Raw genomic sequence first — 20,058 nt, forward strand, 5'->3', positions numbered from 1 at the left:
GCTTTGTTGCCTTTCTCTGGACGCTACAAAGCCTTGATGTCTTTTTTGTAGTGAAGGGCACAAAATTGAGCAAAGCTTTCAAGGTGCGGCCTTACCAGAGCTGAGTACAGGGGGACGATCACCTCCCTGCTCCTGCTGGCTGCACTATTTCTGATAAAAGCCAGGATACTGATGGCCTTCTGACTCCCTAGGAACCCTTCCTACCAGTGTCCTGAACAGTTCCACATCTGCCCCACAGAAGTCCAAGGTAGCAGTTTTACTGACCCTTTTCCTGATTTCACCAGGGATTGAGAACTCTACCATTTTGTGGTTGCTGCCCAAGACAGCTCCCAGTTGATTCTTTAGCTTAAGTAAACATGGTTAAGTGTTTCTTACAGGCCGTTTCTTGAGCATGTTTTGTGTAACTTTGTCCCAGTTGCAGAGGAGGTGAATCAGTTTGAAAAAACTACACTCAAAACTGGATGAAGTGTTACACTGGCCTTGTTGGAAGTGAATAAAGTGAAGAAATAACTATTGAGATTGTAATAAACTCTTGTTATGCAGCTGATCTTGTTGGGTGGGTTTTCTGTTTATTGTTTTCGTTTGTTTGTTTTGTATTAATGTGCCTTTGATTTATGCTCACTTGTGATCCACAACTGCCAGGTTGTTGGTTTTTTTTTTTACAGGTTTTCTCAGTTGCCTAGTATTTGTGCTATTCGTTACTTCTGTGGAAACTTTGACCTTTGTACTTCTTTTACTAAATGATACTCCCTGAAATTATATTGAATTCTAATACTGGGTTTTCCTTAATCATCTTTCTCTGTCCAGTGCAGCATTGTTTGCAGAGCAGTTAAGAGAAGTAATGACTGTTCTCGTGTTCTGGTTATCTGTGCAAATACTAATGGTGCTGGACCCTGGACTGATTCCCAGGGAACACTGCTTGATATTTTTTTCAACTTGACTGTTAATTGATATGTGGTATTTTATTGGGGAAAAAAAAAGTTGTCTTTTTTTAAAGCAATTTCTGCTATCTAGTATTCCTTTAGCTTGTGGCAAGCTTGTCTTGTTCCCTGCAGGACAGGATAATGTTGCATGTTGACAGCAGAGGAACAGCTGATGTCCGGTGTACTGAGGTTTATTGGCTCTCTTGTTTGTTAGGTGTTTTTTTGGGGGGTGGTTTTATGGTCCCTATAAGATTTACAGAGTAAACAAATAAACATCCAGTTTGGGCCTGGGAGCGTGACCTCATGCTAAGAATAGAATCCACCTGATAGGAGACACTAAGATGCACTCAGTGTAAAGCTTCAATTCAAGCCCGGATCTTTTCTGCACGCAACGTTCAGGGGCCAGGAGATTCACATCAGTTAAAAAAAAAAAAAAAATCTTTCTTTTGTGGAAACTGAGGCCTGAATGGCTAAATACTAGAACATGGCAGATCAACTTTGTCTTCTGCATTTTTTTTTTTTTCCTTGTCAACAGGCAGGAGGTGTGCCACACAGATGGCAGGCCCCATTGTCCTTACTCCTCCTTGTGTCTAGTTGCTTAATTGCATGCAAGAGAATTTCACTTATGTGAAACTTCATTGAAAGCTTTTGTTCAGTGCTTTAACAGAGTGTCACCATGGCAGCGGGAAGGTAGCTGATCTGTTGAATGAAGTTTCATTTGAGAGTGGAATGCTGAAAATACTTGGGAACCACTTGTGTATCTGTGTTGAAGAAAGGATAGCTCAGGCTTTTGTTTTCCTCTTAAGGAAGATCTTTTAAGACATGTGATACGAGCTAGAAAAAAAAATATTTTTTTGATCTTTCATTATTTTTTCTTGTATAACCAAGCACCCAGTAAAGTAAATCAGAGAATATGGAATGCATACTTATTTTCAGGGTCAAGATTATGTTTCCTGCAGGGTTCTCCTTGTAGAAAGGTGCATCTTGCTATTTAGTTGAACATACTGGGAGAACATGTCTTGTGATGCTAATTCTTAAAACAGATGAAAAAAACCTTCTCTTTTACTTCATTAATTTTTTATTTAGATGACACACGTGCCGATTCTAGAAAACATAAAAGCTAAAGCTGTAAGTGGCAGACTGTGCTGTTGACCATATGCCACATTGTACAGGAGTGATTTGATATTTTAGGGCAATAGGATACAATTTTTAGCATGGGAAGAGAGAACTTACAGCCTTGTCCCCATCCAGATGCAGTTTAGTTAAACCTCATGTGGTATTGTAGAAAGCATGGACCACACTCAGCTGTCTTTCCCTTTCTTTTTTCTATATTTTCAGAAAATTGAATGCAGTGTAGCAAGTGATGTTTGGAAATGTACCCCTGTTTCACGTAATTTCTGTTTAACACAGAGCTTAAACCAAAGTGGGATGGATAAGATTGTTTACCCTAGTTGTCCTAACTTCTAATTTTTGCTGGCATAGGTAGCCTGGTGAACCATTGTATGGACAGTGAATGCCGGCCTGTTCTGGTTCTAGTTAGAACAAAATAAGCTAGACCAGCTGATTTGCTTCTTTCTTTTGCTTTTGCATCAGTGTTACAACTTGTGTTGACTTGGCGGTTCTTTTTTTTTTTTAATAATGAAAAAACAGAATCAGCTTGAAATAGCCATTGTGACAAAACATTATCTAAACTTGCGTTTTTTTAAAAAGTCTTTTGAGAGTTTTCAGTACACTGAAGAAATATGGTCTTGGTCAGTTTACTGTTAGGGGAGTGGAGAAGTGTTTTGGAAAAAAAAAGAGAGAATGGATATTAGAAGCTTATCTTAACTATTTGTTTTACTGAGAAAGGGCTCTGTAAGTCTGTCCCTGAATCTGTTGCTAATCAATATTTTCATTAGCAATCTACTAGAATATAGTCTGTTTATTAAATTTGCAAATGAGACCAAGCAAGGAAGAATTTACACTGTGAGAGCTGGACTGAAATTAACAATGATATTAACTGTGCCAAATACTATCAGCTATACAGACACAGGCTAGGAAGTAATTGGTTATTTGTCAGTCCTTTAGAAAAGTGTTTGTAGGGAGCCTATAAACAGGAGGATAGTCAACTCTTTACAGGAGTAGATAATGGCAGGAGAAGGGGAAATGGTTTTAAAGTTGAGGGAAGAAAGATTTAGCTTGGATATCAGGGGAAAGTTCTTTTACAGAGAGAGTGGTGAGGTGCTGGAACAGGCTGCCCAGAGAGGTTGTGGATGCCCCGTCCCTAGAAGCGTTCAAGGCCAGGTTGGATGGGGCCCTGGACAGCCTGGTCTAGTATTAGATATGGAGGTTGGTGGCCCTGCATGTGGCGGGAGTGTTGGAGCCTGATGATTCTTGAGGTCCCTTCCAACCCAGGCCATTCTATGATTCTGTTGCAAACCACAAGCTGAATATGAAGCAATCACAGGATACTTTTTCAAAAAAGCCAAACATCTTGGAATATATTAATGAGACTATTCACAAAATATCTGAAATACTTTGTTTAGCTTTTCTCTTAATTAAAGCATCACTTTGTTCCCTGCATTTAAAAAACAACAGCAAAAAACAACTCCAGAAAAGATAAAGAAAAGTTTAGGGGTCTTACATTTATTTTCCACAAAAGCGATGTTTTTTCCTAGAATCTGGAGCTGTCTGATCAAATGGAGTAAAATCTAGGAGATCCTTTTACAGGATCTTTGAGGATAAGTGTTCATGGTCTGCTTGGGATTGGAGGACAGAATAAATGAATGCTTAAAGTCCCTACAGTGCTATTTTGGTGCTTTCTTGGTGAATGCAGTTAGTTGAGAAACTCGCCTTCAATGGAATTAGAAAGGAGGTGGGTTAAGGAGAAGGAGAGAAACTATTTAGTAGAAAAAGGATCTAATGTTCGTTTGTGCATGTTTGTATGGTAACCTTTATTTTTCCTTCTAAATAATACTTCGTTCTGACAAAACTGTATCTGTTCATTGAATGTTAGAACTAATTAGAGCTTTGATTATATGATGACTGCTGACTGTTTTCAAGTTTGGAATCATCTGGTAATGAAGGGTGTTGACTCAGTAAGTTGGTTTGTGGTGGGAGGATAGGTACAGTGCAGGAGAAACATCTGATCGCAGACCTAGTTGTGTTTTTCAAAAGAATAAGTCTCAAATCTCTAGAACTAAAACTGAGTATGAAAAATAAATGTGAATTAATCGTATGCAAGCTTCTCGCATTGAACTTTAACAGCTTATAATAGTTTGTACTGTAATATTTGCTGAATGTATAATTTCCTTAACCTAAATCTGGACACTCTTGATAATAGCAAAATGCTTTCCAGTCCTCCCTTATGATTAATGCCTCCAAGGGAAAGTTGAAAACTTTAATTTTCTTGATTTACTTCAGAATAGAGTGGGGGAGATTAAACCTGTAGAGGAGTTTATGCTGCTTTTTTTTTTCAGGCTAGCAGTTGCTTTAGTTGACTTTAGGAAACTATAATTTCCTTCACCTCTGAAGGGAAGTGTGTTGTTTCTCTGTACCCTCGCTGAATTTCATCTTCAATATTAGATTCTGGTTAATAAATACAGTGAGGAATGTAAATCAGGCTTGCTCTTTCCTCCTTCCTTCTGCTTTTTAAAGAGAAGGACTGTGTCAGTTCTTGACCTGCAGAACTTTCCGCTTGAAACTCTTGATCATTCATAAAAGCTATCAGAGATTGCTTTTTTGTCAAGATGAAAGGTGACCAGCATTAATTTAGTTGCTGGTTATTACTTGGCAAGAAGAACTAACCGCTGATTCTTTGAAGTCGTTAATATTTAATGTGATGTTTCTTTGGCAATTGAGAATTTGAAACACCTCCCCCCTGTAATTTTTTATGGTTTTGGTTAGTGCATTCTACAGGAAAGCTTCTCTTTCTTAGCTTAAGTCTATTATCAAACCATTTATCTCCTGAGTATGTGTTCATACTGGCTTTTACCAAGGGTTTCTTTAAGTGTCCAGACTAAATGGCAGGAGAGTTTGGGTGGGAGACTCTTCATCTTGAAAAAACTGTCATTTAAGATATGAAGAATGGAAAAAAAGAACTGAAGAAATACCTAGAATTCTTTTCATGAGACATGAGCTGCGAACTTCACCTGTCTCTGCCAGCAAACTTAAACAGTTTATAATTTAAACATTTATTTTTGTTGTCTGTGTAAAGCGGTAGCAAGTGTAAGCTCAGGTAGCATTTGAATTGCACAACTCTTCATGAACAAGTCTGTTAATTGCAGAGCTAATATATCACCAGACTGGAAGCTTAAATGTCAGAGATGTTTGCCACAAATTGCATTGTGGCAGCTCTCAAAATTATAAAATAAACTAATTAATTTTATTTCTCTTTGTAGATAATAAGAGGATGCTCTGTTCATTACTTGAGACCATTGTTAAATATAGTCTTATATAACTGCATACTCAAAACTAGTGTGATTGGTGATGGGATTTTAATAAACATAAGCACGTGGCTACATCAGCAATTTACTGTGGGGGTAAACTGTTGAGTGTGTTGCCTTTTATTAGGTACTGAGCAGTAAATGCCCATCTGATCACTGCTACCCCATCATACTTGTGAGGTCTGATTTCAATGGATAGTGCGTAATCTTGAGATGAAATCCATCAGTGGTTTCTTACCTGTTTGTGTTTTTTGTTTGCTTGTTTGGATGGTTTGATTTGGTATTTTTTGCTTCTTTGAGTTACTGCATAAGTTTGCAATCTAAACTTGAGGAGTTTTACCCAGTCTTCAGTAAATCTTCTTGTGATTCTGGCCTCTCTTGTCTGCCAGTGAAAATCCAGGAGAAGGCACTTCTCATCACGGTTGTCTTTAATAGTGTCTTATGCTTCAGAACTTAATTGACATGACAGGGAGGAGTAAAATAATTGGGAAAAAATACTGAACTACAGCAGTACCAACAGTGAGGCAGAAATGGCTTCTTTACAGTGACAGAAGGAGTTAGGCTGCATTTTAAAAGTAGATGGTTCTCATACACAAGTGCTTATCTGTGTGTTAAGTGGGCAGTGTAACGGCTTCTAGCAAGTGGAAAAAAGAATCGATAGTTGAGGAGCAAAAAGAATACATTGCCTCCCAAAGTACTGGGCTTCTTGATTTGTTCCGACTTACCTGCCAATGCTGATAGCTGTATGATGTTAATTAACCAGAATGTTTCAAAAGGGATAACAAGAAAGAAGACTTCTAAGTAAAACTAAAGCTAAGTAAAACTTAGCATCTTAGCAAGATGCTAAGAAAGTAGTAATGTAGCTGTAACAGTGTGAGGAGGATGGGTTTGTGTTTTCTTTCACTGAGTAACGCTCAACTAAATTATGAAAGACATCTCTAAACTTTTTGTATGCTTATGAACAAATAATTTCATATAGCATAAAATATGACTTTTATTAGCATAACAGTAATGCAAGTGTTTTTCTGGGGTTCTGTTTTGTTTCTATTTTTTTTTCCAACTTTTTTGCTTAGTTAAATTACAGACTTTAACTTTGTTAATTTTAGAGTCATTGTCTTTTTGTATGTGGAATTTCTAACAGACTTGGTATGATTTCACAGTATGTGTAGCCTGGGCTGCTGTTACTGCTTCTGTGTGATCTTGCTCAATACTGCTAAGACATGGATCTTATTTCTTTTTCCACCTAGCTTCTCTTTCATCTGAAAGTAGCTTTGGTTACTAAAGAATCGTAACTATAAACTTGTTGATTATGAGTGTATTTTTTACTGTGTTTATTTCTCATAGGGCTGTGTTTTCTACCCTAAAGTTGCTGTCTGCATCTTAAACTTTACTTACTTAGTGTGAGAATACAAAATGGCTTCTTAGGCAAGTAAAACTTGCTTGTGCTTTGATTTTGGTAGACACAGGTCAGTTTTGATACTGAGGCCATACAAGTATGTCAGTACAGGAGTTTTCCAGCAAAACTTAATTTACTTCACAGCAAAAATGACACATGAATAATGTGCTTTTGTAATTACACATTTACAGATTCAAAGTGGTCGTTTCCTGACTGTTTGAAGTAGTTTTTATCTGTACCTGTTTGATATGTGGTTCTCCTTATAGAACTTAACAGTAATGACACTTTCTTTTGTTTCTCCTTCACATCATGTGTGATGGAGAGGCTAGATTTGCTGCCTATAATATCATCTATACTTAGATCAGGCCTGTGTATTTCAAGAGTTTGTCTCTATTTGTGATTTTAAGATAGTATTTATATCAACATATCCCTTCCAAATCTGGAATGTGAAATAAAACAATATAGGATGCTATGAAACTAAGTTTGAATTTGTGTCCTGGAATGTTACCTTCAAACCTCTGCAGCTTTTTTTTTTTAACAAAAATTGAATGTCTTTCAAAAAAGTATCATAAAAATGTTTTGTGAAAACATAATTTGAACAAATACTGTTCTTGTTAAACTTCTCATGCAGATGCTTGGCTGGCGCATCTAATTAAAATACTTTTTTTACAGGGTGAGTCAGGCTTTTAATTTCACAGCAGCAAATTGTTTCCAATTCTAGTTCTGTCCAAAACAGTTCAGTTATTCTCTGGAACATAATGCTTGTGTCTCATACGTAATGCTGACTACTGGTTGAACTATGCAAGTGCAATTCAACTTTTTTTTTTTACATTCATTCTTTTAAACTGCTTAACCTTTCTGATAAATGCGACTGATTATTTTATTCTGATTCCTATTAGCGAAATACTTAAGTGAAATAAAAAAACGAAAGCTAAAATAAGTCTTCTGTAATAATACAGCTACTGAAGATACATTATTGACTTATTTCTTTTCATCCCACGTTTCTTCAGTACCTGCACAACATGCATGTTTCAAAAGCCCCTGTATTTGTAATTAATAACTATCAGTGCATGTATGCAAGCATGCCTTGATAGATAACTAGTAGTAGTGCTTAAGTGTCAGCTGACATTTACCCTCGGTTAATGTTCTCTTCTTGCTCTGAAAGTCTATGCAGATAAGGCTAATTTGAACTGTTTACATAACTGTGTCTTACAGCCTAATTGTGGGGGAAAGAAAACACTGCTTGACTTGAAGTGTGTCTTTTGGGTGTCACATCTTTCCTTAAGCTGATTTCCCAAAGATGCATTAGAACTCAGATATATTGAAAAGCTTTTAGAACTTGTATCTCTTATTCCTCTGTCTTGTGTCCTATCTTACTGTAATGACCAAAAATACCATTCCATTTCTCTGGGGAATCTTTGTCTTTTCAGTGTATGCCGGGAATATTTTCAGAATGGAGGGAAGAGGAAAGCACTTGAGAAAGATGAAAAGAGAGCACTTCTTGCTTCTAAGACCACTCCAGCCTTAAATGTTTCCCAGCCTCCCAAGATTGAAGACCCCTTACCAAACTTTGGCTTGACAAATCATGAAGCTATAACAGAAGAGTAAGTATACTTGTTTTCCAGACTTTTCTTTTTTTTCTTGTTGGGACTTACTTGGAAATTTTTTCATTATAATGTTAGATTGGTCTTATGCTTTTTTTTGTTTTAATAGTAAAGAGGTTGGATTTTTCTTGTGAATATATCCATGTTTCAAGAATAATTGAACTATAGTATAACTTTTGGTGGATGCCATAAAGATTGCTCGAGAATGACAACTTACTCATCATCATTTAAGTGTTAAGAGTAATTTCGCTTTTGTATGTCATTACTGTGCAGTGCAATTTATATCAAAGCTTGAGGTGAAATAAAGCAGATGTTAATTAAGTTAGAATCTAATGGCTGTTCAGTATTGTTGAAAAGTCAATTGCTTTTGTAAGTACTAAGTGCCAAATGTAAATAACAGAGTACTTAAAACTTTCTGTTCATAAATTATTGTGGAGAAACTCTTGATTCCAATTATACACTTCAAAGGCAATTTTGAATTGTAACACTTAATTTTAAATATGGCAGCTTTCTGATGACTGGCTCTGTGGATGTTGAGTATTCTTGACGTATTTCTCTAACAGGTTTTAATTTTGTTTTTTGATTTTTTACTCAAGAATTTTATTTTTGGTATTCATTAGTAGCTTTTTTTTTTCCCACTTACAGTCCCATCCTATTTTTTCTCTAAATTGTATGGGTCATGTTTTTGGCTACTCCACATGTGATGAGAATAATTTAATTCATTGTAAGTATAATGGAATAAAGAATGCATATTTTTCTTAAAAGTTACATTTATAACTGGCTTCATGCTCTTCATAGACCAGTTCTAACAACTGTCAGCAGTGGTTTGTTTTGTTCTGTGAAGTGTTTCTCGTTATGATAGCATGTCTTTTGTAAGCAGCTCTTAAGCTTTAAGTTAGATGCAGTATTAATTACTAGCATGCTGCTCGTGCTACTTGCAGATGTCTGTCCTTACCAGATGGCATCTTTTGTGGTTTCTCATGTTGCAAAAGGTTGTGGTTTCTCACTTGCAAAAGGCATAAAGATCTCAAATGCTTAAATGTTTGAATAGTTAAAACACTGACCCCAATGTTCTGTGTTCTGAGCAACCGAGAAGATATTGCCAAAATGAAAGCAGTGGCTTCCCATAAGTAACTCTTTCTTATCCTCTCCTCTGTAGTGTTCATTTTGCTAACTCAGCCTAAACACGAATATATGTTTTTAATAAGAACAATTTAATAAGAATAAAAAGCACTTTGATACAAAGGGTTGATGAGATGTTAATTCCTCATACCATCTCAAAAATGCTAGCATTTGGTAATGCAAGATGTTTCTGTTACTACAAGTGGCAGATTGGTACTGATTTGTTTAAATCAGTAGGTTTGATCATGCACTACTTGAAGTTGACCTGTTTTCTAGTGTGAGATGTTATCATGATAAAGCACAAGCTTTCTCTCTGCTTATTCTTTATATTCATACTTTGAAGGGCCAACTTCACAAGCTACCAGACATCTGTAGTCTTATCTTTTGGTTTAATTTGTGTGTACAGAAAGTATTTAATACAGAACTTTTTATTTCATAACTTAAAAAGTATTTATCAATACCATGACCTATTTTCCATCGTCCTTCTCAAGACTTGATAATACATATCTGACAAATACAGGATTCTTAATGTTTCCTGGAGTAGGCAACACATGATAGTAAGGTTTTTAGTAGTTATACAGACCTTATAGCAACAAGGCCTAGCTCTTACAAATTACAGCCCGTAAAAGTCAAACACTGTACTACAAGGCAAAGAAGAAACTGAATTTTATCAGAATGAAAATGAATTGTTGATGAAGCGAAGCATACTTTCCTCTTGAAATGCTGTTGTATCACATCTATACTAAATCAGTTAGAGAAGTGTTTGAATCTTGGGGCATGGGATGTAGAGGAACTTGTACTCCTGCTGGTTGAAATAGCATCATTCCATTCTGGTCATGTAATGCTATGAATAAGATTTGTAAGTTCAGGAGTGAGGGATTTTCTATAGGTATAACAAAGCCTGTTTGCACAACTGAAGCTGGTGGATCTCGCAGAAATAACTCTCATGAATATAGAGATGAAAGTGAAAAAGGACTGAAAGGTAATGCATTGTCCAGAGTACTTTCTCACATACAGGAACGTGTCTTATGGCATTGTATCTTCAGTTGTAAAGCTGGACTTCGAAGCGGTTCAGTCTTGCAAGATAGAAGTGAATATTATCTGCTGTTTGTTCTGCTTAAGTATTGTTTCTCTTCTTTTTCCCTCAGGTTAAACAGTCTTTAATTTTATCATTTATGGTATAGATTCTTCTCAGATTTTAGGTGGAATTTTAAGAGACAGTGAAACCATTGTTCCTTCTTTCCTAATGTATTTCAGCAAGCTAGTCCTTCCTATGGGGTGCCCTTATGTGTGGATGTTACTGAAAACTTTGAGACATGCCTGTGTTGCCACTCAGAGCTTTGTTCTGATCTTATGGCAATAGCACAGGACCTCTGAATTTTCATTCTCCTCCCATCCTTGGATAAATTGTAGCTTAATAATCAAAAAATGCAAACTAGGAGTCTGGCCCTTGAAGTATTAATGTTTTCTTTTTCTGCCTATATATAATTCATTAGAGAACCATGCATTCAGAAAATCATAGGGGTTGGAAGTGACCTCTGGAGATCTATTCCAACCCTCTGCTAAAGCAGGATCCCTAGAGTAGGTCACACAGAAAAGTGTCTGTGTGGGTTTTGAATATCTCTGAGGAAGGACCAAAACTTCTTTGAGTTCAGTATATGCTCAGAGATTACCTACAGTGCAGTGTACTTCCCTTGCTTTTAATGTTAGTTGCCTTGACTGAAAATCATTAGGTAATGAGTTTGAAGGGTGATTATCAATGAATTTAGCAAGACTGTCTTTGTAACACAGTAATTGGATCAGTGACTGTCACCTAGATGACAGTTATGTTCTTACTGAGGAACCTGACTTGAGAGCTGCCATGCTGAAAGAAGCAGATGTCTGAGCTGCTGAAGAAATTCACAATTATTTAAAGCACCTAACTAGGATCCTGTTCTCATTTATAACTGGCAGCTTAAGAAGTGCTAATAAGCAATTTTGAGGGACAGTGAAACCTGACAAGCAGCGGAAAAGTCAAAACATAAGTGAGTATGTGAATCTGCTGCTTTTTAAGATCCCGAAGTATATTTGCATTGATTTTAGAGTCTGGTAGCCTTATCAGAGTAAAAGAGAGCCTATTAGAGTGAAAGAAGTGTATTTGCCTGGTCATATGTCTTGGATCTGTTGTCCATTGGTGTAGAAGAGAGTTTCTGGCTTCTGCTCAGCATGGAATCCAGAGGTGTAGCTTTGCAAAGTATGCCTTAATGCTGTCAGAAGCAACACTGCAGCCAAGATTGCAAGTTTTATGAGAGAAGGAAACTGAATAAGTCAGTGTGGCTTTTTTTCACTCTAACATAGGCGTGGTGGCATTCTTCCCACTTAAAGAATTCTGTGTTACGTACTTAATTTTAATCTGTTCAGGTATTTAATGTCACCCTTTAAATGGAAAATTTTAAGTTTGCTAGAGGCTGTTGCTGTTGTTTTTTTTTTTTTTTTAATGGGAAATCTTTCTGTGCTAGACTATGGAGTCAGAGTCTCTCTTTTGTTTACTGTGGTCCCATGTGTCTCCAGTTCTTTTGCTGTTACCATTAGAATGCACGTGTGCATACTGACGTGTGTTTGAATGAGAAAGTCTGCCATTAGTGTCTGCATCTGCAAGACAAGGACCACTGTTCTGAAAAGCTATATACTAACCTTACACAGAAAAAGACACTACTTGATTTCAACCTGTTTGTAATTTATTGCCACAAGGATCCAAACGGTCCCCTGCATGACTCAACGTGATGCACAGATTACATAGTGACTGGCATCCAAGTAGTGGGGGAGAAAAAAATGTTGCAATCATCTTCATTCTAAAGTCTTGCTCAGTAGTGGCTGTGTTACAGGGTAGCTTGGTAATGCCTGCAATTTTAACGCACTTAGAGGCGCAGCCCTTTGCCTTGGTGGTGCAGGTAGTTTGAAAGAAGTGATCCCTAGTTATCTTCTATATATAAACAAAATCTTTAAGGTTGGTATTACTGTTCTGCTGAAGACTACAAGGGTTCTTCTGTTTCTTCGGCATCTTTTCTGCAGGGGATCATTGAGAGTTAAGGAGGAGTTTTCAGAAGAACACAAATTTGGAGTGAACCTCAAGTAGTCATCCATTCTCAAAAATATTAGCTAAAATGAAAGAATACTTTAAGGTATTTTGCAAGGAATATTTAAATGTTTTCATTTTTAGGGATTTTTTATTTATCTTGGAATACAGTTGTGTGTCCTCCGTCTTTGTTAAACTGATTAAGACATTTGACTTTTGACATTTGAAGATGCCCTTCAAAATGGTAGGTAGGTCATGAAGTGTTGTCAGTTTCTCTTTCGTACTCCTGAAATTTAAACTCTAATGACTTGTATGATTTAAACACCAATAAGTACCACAAAGAGGTAAGTAGGGAAACAAAATGATCATCTTGAGTATTACACACAAGTTACCATTTTATTGAATTAGTATAAGTACACAAGGTATGGTACTGAAGGTGCTCTTAATATAAAGTCTTCAACTTAAGGATCGCGTGCTTTACTGACCGAATTTGATTCTTTAGCTATCTCAGCAATTAAAGTAATGCATTCACTTCTGTTAATCACTACAAAGATAATACAATTTCAGATAATTACAAGATTTTTTTTGCAATTCAGAATACAGTTTCAAAAATAACACTTGATAAAACAGAGTTCTTGCTACTTCTTAGATTGCTTCACTCCTTGGGAAAAATCAGATTGCTTGATGTTGGTAGCTGCTTTAATCCATTTCTGAAGTTTGAAGAATTTCTGACGGTTGGCATAGATATTGTTCCAGCTGTTGAGGTATGTAACATTTGCTATATTTGATATAAACCTGATTCCCAGTGGTTCCGAAATAATAGCTGTAATTGTTTGGTTCTAAAAATAAGAAAAAAATATCCTCACTGTGAATCTTAATATTGGAAAAGCTTCAGTAGTTGTCTTGTAATGAAGTCTCAGATGAATTCTTGCATCTTAAAAGCCATAAAAAAATTGAGTTGGTTTACGCTTAGGCATGGAGCTCCTGTAAGTTATGTTTTCTGACATAGAAATAATCATTGCCTATACTTTGTGAGTTTTTTTGTGGAGAGTTCTAGTAACTAGAAGTGCATTCTGAAGGGGATTTTGAGATTATTGCTGCAAATACTAAGCCTCAGTCCTGAGGACAAGATTAACACTTAGGGCTGTTTCTGTGGTAAGTAATATATTTCCAATAAATTGTTTCTCTATGTAGTAAGATTCCAAACTGCATTTTTTCTGCAATCGTGTTCCGTTTCTTGATTATTTTTTTTTCTGTCTTGATCTGACTTCTATCAGTTGTAATAGTATTTAATAACCAAGTAAAATGACAAAGCATAATAGAGTGAAAAGGTATGTAAAGGAATGCATTTCTGTCAGATAACATAAATTCTGTGACCTTACATATCTTGCCAGCTTCTAGGCTGAATTTTTCTAGAAGTTCAAAATGCAAATCAGTGGCCTAAGGTAATAGCTCATTAGATGTGGAGACTTACAGGTGTGGTTAACTTGGAAGTTGTGTTACTTGCAGAGTGCTTGGCATTTTGTTCTGGTCACCAGATTTAGTCCACTAACACATAATTCATCTCCAGACATGTAAACAAAATTATAATGGAAGGTATTCTTGAAAAGAACGTGTGAACTCGAGCACATCTGCTGTAGTAAGCTGAGGCCCACCTCCAAATTAGAATTAATCCTGATCTGTTAAAGATAACTGCTTTGAACTGTATCAGCACCATAGTCTCCAAAAAAAAAAAAAAAAAAAAGATCTCTTATCCAGCAGTTGCTTCCACTCATTTAAGATTTCAGAATACCGGCCAGAGGGTTCTTACAGGAGTCAGTGTTGTTTTCTGACCTTAATAAATAAATAAATAAGTGGAGTAACCTAGTGATTGAAGTCGAAGATGGAAGAACCTTTAAAATCTTCTGATTTATCTGATATTTTAGATACCAAAATATTTTTGGAAACAAATGGAATCATAGAGGCTTTTCAGGAGGTCAGTTTGTTAAATAATGTTGAATAGAGGGTTAAATATTGCCTTAATAAAAATAGGTTAATCCATTTTCTTAATGTAAATTCTTCAGAGAGAGATGTAGTAGCTGAGTACAACATTTCAGCTTATTTGAGGAGTATTGAAAATAACTGAAGAAAAACTAGGAGAGGAACTTTAGTGTTATTTAATGAAAGACTGTGTTCCAGGTGTTTAGAATCTGCGTGCTTTATATACAGAAAGTGTGATGTGTAACTGTGATATGAATGTGGAAATATGTTTCTATTATAAGTTCAGGTTTGGTCATTTGGGGGCAGGTTGGGTGGAGCTGTACTAAAAGAGAAGTAAAACAGATTTCCTAGTGTTTTCATTGGCCACTCTTTCAAACACTGTATCTCTGGCAGATGTTCCAGAGAATAATTAGCTGCTGTTATTTTCTTATAGTAGTTTAGTTTGTCCGCTTGGTGCAGGAAGGGAGAACAGCAATGTTGAAATGAACAGCGAATTTCAATTTTGTGGAAGTCCCAATAGGATTTCTTACTGCTGGAAAACAAGCTGAATATGCAGCAGATGTTGTATTTGAGTAAATACAGACTTAGGGGAAAAAGAAGTCTGGAATGGTACCAGACTTAAGAAAAAGATGAACAGCATTTAGTTCTTAAATGTCAGTTTGTGCACTGAAATATGAGTTCACTGTTAAGATCAGCTCAAAAGTTGCACATCTAGACTTTAACCAGCAAACCCCAGTTTAGCAGTGTAGCAGTATTTTTTTTCCTAAAACTGCCTTGCAGAGTTTAGGATTCCACTTGCAGTGTACTTTAGTCATGAAATCATCTTCAACATTATTTCTACTTAATTGTTCTATGATTATCTTTCCACTACAGAGAAATATTTTCAGTCTCATTTTTTCAGTGACGTAAGTAACCTTTAAGTCCACAGCACTTTTCTTCTGAAATTCTTACCTAGATATCCTGAAGTTACTACTGTTAATTTCCTGTTTGAGATATTAAAAGGAAGAATATTAAAATGTAAGCCTGAAGGTATAATAGTTGTAATTGAAATTCCTTGATCAAACTGAAATAATGACAATCTTTTTTTTTTTTTTAAATTAGAATTACTGAATCACAATTTTTTTTTTGCATGCTGCTTTATTCTTTCTCACTTTTATTGCACATTGTCTGAAGAAAATAACATTATTCCTGTGTATACAAAACCACATTTTCTATTTGGAAACAAATTTACTTTTCAGTTGTTTTATAATTATGTTTACATTGTCGTATTTTTTTTTTTAATATTACTTAAAACTTGCTATAAATACTTCGAGGGGATATGAAAACACAACAGGTCTGCCTCTACCTTGCACATTCTCTGCAGAATTTTCTGTCTCAGCTCTCATCTTTGTCACTGCATGTTTTCTAAGCGCTAATACCAACTTCTGTTCCTATTTTGTTGCAGCCTTTTATCTCAGTAGGTTTTTTTTGGAAAGAAGTCATTTCTAGATTTTGAATACGGAGTGTCAAAACTTAAGCGCAGTAAATAGCTTTATTACGTTTGAGTGCTGTGTGATTGAAGGTGTTACAAATTTACTCTTTTGTACATTGCATCATGGTGTTGCTTCCATCTGACAGCTTGGCCTCACAAACAATTAAAATATGATCGTTAAGCTTTTATCTGGCTAAACTCTGCATGTGCAGCAGTTAAAATATGCACATTCATCTCTGTTACAAAGTGTGTACTGTAAGTGTACTTCAACTTTCTGATGTAGGGTGCCTTGCCACAGCTTCTTCCTGTTTCTGTGCAAGTAAGGAAGTTTAGTTTTTTCCAATTGACACCAAACTAATAAACTTTTTGGACACCTTAAAGATTTGTTGGAAATACTGAGGTATCAAATTTAATTTCACTATATTGATTTCCAGTTTATTTAAAAAATAATTTGAAAACAAACAAAAAATCTGAATATGAATTGTTAAATTCGCATCGTTTTCACTCTTGCCAACTTCATTGGCAATACATGTTATACTACAAAAGCATGGGATTTTGATAGTTAATAGAGGATATTCTATGCTTCCAGCATTTGGAGAAACAAAAGTAATGTATACCTATACAATTTTTATTAAAATCAATTGAGATAGAAAGCTCTAGTGGAATATATGAAATCAATCTCTTTTTTTTTCTGTTTTTCTTTTTAATAAACACTTAATAAACAGTTCTCAGCTAACAAACCTCCACTATGTTGTTGCACATTTCAAATAGTTGTTGACAACTGTGAAAGCTAGTAATATCCATGATTTTCAGATTGCCATTTTACTATGTTTGACTTAATAGCATAAGGGATGTTCAGGGGATTTGAAATTTCCCTGAGGGAATGAAGAGAATATTACTGTTCATTCTCTGATTGTGAATTGTGTATTTGCTCTTTAAACTAACCTTGATTTTTTTTGTTTGATTTTGTGTTCCACCAGAGCGTATACAAATGTGACTTCTTAAATCTTCAAATTCAGCAACCTCTTCAGCTGGCACAAGATGCTATAGATGCCTTTCTTAAGCAACTGAAAAATCCCATTGATTCTTTACCTGGAGAATTATTCCACGTTGTCGTTTTTTCACTCCTCCTCTCCTATTTTCCATCACCCTACCAGCGGTGGATATGCTGTAAGAAGGCACACGAACTTCTCGTATTGAATGGCTTATTGCTTGTAATAACTCCTGATTCATCTCATCAGAATCGTCGGGCTATGATGATGAAAAGCTGGAAAATTGCCATAGAATCCTTGGGTTTTAAACGCTTTAAGTATTCCAAGTTTTCTCATATGCACCTGATGGCTTTTAGGAAAACTTCCCTGCAAACAACAAGTGACTTAGTTAGCAGGAACTACCCTGGAATGTTGTATATCCCACAGGATTTCAACAGTATAGAGGATGAGGAGTATTCCAACACTTCCTGCTACATTCGATCAGACATGGAAGATGAACAGCTAGCTTACGGTTTTATGGAGCTACCTGATGCTCCTTATGACTCGGACTCTGGAGAAAGCCAGTCTAGTTCAATTCCCTTTTATGAGCTCGAAGATCCTGTATTGCTTCTAAGTTAATGTAGCAGTTGACGTACTAAGTCAAACCTCTTGCTTAACTAATTTTGCTATACTAACATGGGCTCAACACACAACAGTGGTTTGCATAAAGAAAATGCAAAAGTTTACAGAGTTTGCTATTTTTTTCTACTTTTGAATTTTAAAATATATTCTTGTATGAGAGTGAAAAAAAGTTTTATGCAAATGACTCTTGTCATAGCATAAATTGCTGTTACTTTCTTTAGAATATATATCACTAATTTTCTGCCAGAAAGGTACCATTCTTTTCTTTAGTGCTGTGAAGTGTGAATTCTATTTAATTTGCTAAATGTTGTTTCAATATTTTAACTCTTAATGTGATTGAGCTTAAGGCACTGGAGTTGGTTGGCTTCTGAGAAGTAAATGTAGGAAGAACTAATTTGCACTTTAATTAAATGTGCAGATGGGTTAAGACACTTGGTTACACATGTCCCTACTTAATTACAGAACAAAACTTATTTCCAAAATTTGTTTCACTCTGGTTAAGCCTGGGCTGGAGAAACTGTAATGCACATTTGATTTTACTTTCATTGCTGCCCTCTTGAGATAACACCAAAACACTTGAATAGGTTAATCCAAAGTTACACGTGCTGTGTAATTTCAATGCATAAATAGCAGATAGACGTAAGATTCCTGAAGAGATTACCCTGCACAAACAGAGGAGTATGGTACGTCTAGATGATTGTTTCACCTCAAAGCTGGAACATGAGTTTGCAATTATATATGTGTACAAGCACTAACACATAACAGTATTTCCCTGATAATAGTGTTTTGTATTCTTTTCAAACTGTTTTGGGGTTGTGTTCTTTGATGTTGGGTTGTTGGTTTTTTTTTTTTTGGTGGATTTTTTTTGGGGTGGGGGAGGGGCAGGGTTTTTTTTGTCATGTTTTAAAGTAAATTATTTATGTGTTTTAAAAACAACTTTAACTTGAGAAGTCTACAATTAAGGACAATTGTGTGGTAACTACAGACCAATTTTTGTTAAAAGGAACATACTTACACAAGTTTTTCAAGGCATACCTACGTTTGCACAGTCATATTCAGACCACAAAAGTGAAGTTAACATACACTGTTCTGTTTGCTTATTTGGACCTTAATCTTCTGTTTAGTTGAATAAAAACTCTGTAGCTATCTGAAAACTAATCTGCACTGTAAGAAGGTGGAACAAGCATTTTATGTTTATGAAGTTTTTTAACTTGTATAATAAATTTGTAAGTATTTTGTAGGAAAAAAATAAATTCTTTTCAGCATTAATAATAGAGGAACCAGTATTAGTTTAGCTTAGATTGCCCTAATGACCAGAAGTCATGAATTTAAATGTTAGGCTTTTAAATTGGTATGTAAGTGCCTATGACAAATGATTTGAAGTAGGTGCCGCATCATGGATTTAATACTGACTGCAGCAACATGATAGAAAACACTTAACATGTAGTTTCATAGGTGACTGAGATGAAATACACCTTACACCATATTAATCTACCATGCTATATTCATCATACAGGATTTACCAGACAAACTGAAATGTTAGTGTGAATTTCACAGTGGTTGCTGCGAAAATGAAACTTCTCCTTTCTATTGAAATTTTGCACTTGAAGTGTCAGTTTGACCTGTTTGTTTTTTCCTCTCCAGTTTCCTACAAAAAGTCATACTGCACTGGTCCTACTTACGCTCAGATGTGAACTGGACTGCAATGCTTTATTCTTTAATATAAGCTTTCTCTCTCTTTTCATAGTGTCCCCTAATATTTGACTCAAATTTGTTAATCAGTCTGAAGGATACGGCTATATACAAACCAAACAGCTATACTGCTTGTGTAATGTTTTATGGGAAGTACTCATCGAAAGAAATACATAATGAATTCAAAATCAGATATAACTTGTATGCTTTACAAGATCACTTCAACTAAAATAGTCCCCAATAGTTGGTCAGAACCTCTCTTTTTTTCACTGACTACAACAATAGCTGTGTTAAAGCTTAAAATATTGGTGCTCTAAATTCAGCTGTTCTTAAAAAAAAAAAAAAAGAAAAAGAAAAAAAAACTAACTTGCACCTACTTCAGAGTGTACCTAGCATTTTGTCATTCTAATTTAAAAAATAATCTGTACCAGCTAACAGAAATGTTGACATTGGTCAGTGTAAACTGGTTTGTGATTCATACAGCTAAGCTGTTCAGACTGGGACGTATCTTCAAAAAGTTTATATTAACATTGAAGATTTAGACCTTCGTGGCAGCTTGGTGTCACCATTGTATTTGTGGTTTAGGGACCTAAGTTTCATAACAGCTTGATTTTCTTGCTGCTTATTCTACATACCTTAAGTGTTCTTTTTTTATTTAATTTTTTTTTTCTTTAATGTAAGGGACAGTGGATTGTTGTGAAGGAGGACAGTTGGATTTATGTAAATACTTACTACTCCCTGAACAATATTGATGGTCTTGGGAGTTTTTGGCTATTTA

General features: G+C 35.6%; 1 protein-coding gene across 2 annotated transcripts in view; it reads left to right on the forward strand.

The window, feature by feature from the left end:
* SAMTOR (S-adenosylmethionine sensor upstream of mTORC1) overlaps window positions 1-20,058 on the forward strand; it is a 33,676-nt gene extending 13,618 nt beyond the window's left edge. For both annotated transcript variants that reach the window (XM_031615595.2, XM_031615603.2), the window contains exons 3-5: window positions 8,174-8,347; window positions 13,174-13,288; window positions 16,956-20,058. In XM_031615595.2, coding sequence (XP_031471455.1) covers window positions 8,174-8,347; window positions 13,174-13,288; window positions 16,956-17,585 — 919 coding nt within the window. In that variant the 3' untranslated portion in view covers window positions 17,586-20,058. The remainder of the gene's footprint in view (window positions 1-8,173; window positions 8,348-13,173; window positions 13,289-16,955) is intronic.

This window comes from Phasianus colchicus, chromosome 1 (genome assembly GCF_987193195.1).
Source record: "Phasianus colchicus chromosome 1, bPhaCol1.hap1.1, whole genome shotgun sequence".
Taxonomy (NCBI): Eukaryota; Metazoa; Chordata; class Aves; order Galliformes; family Phasianidae; genus Phasianus; species Phasianus colchicus.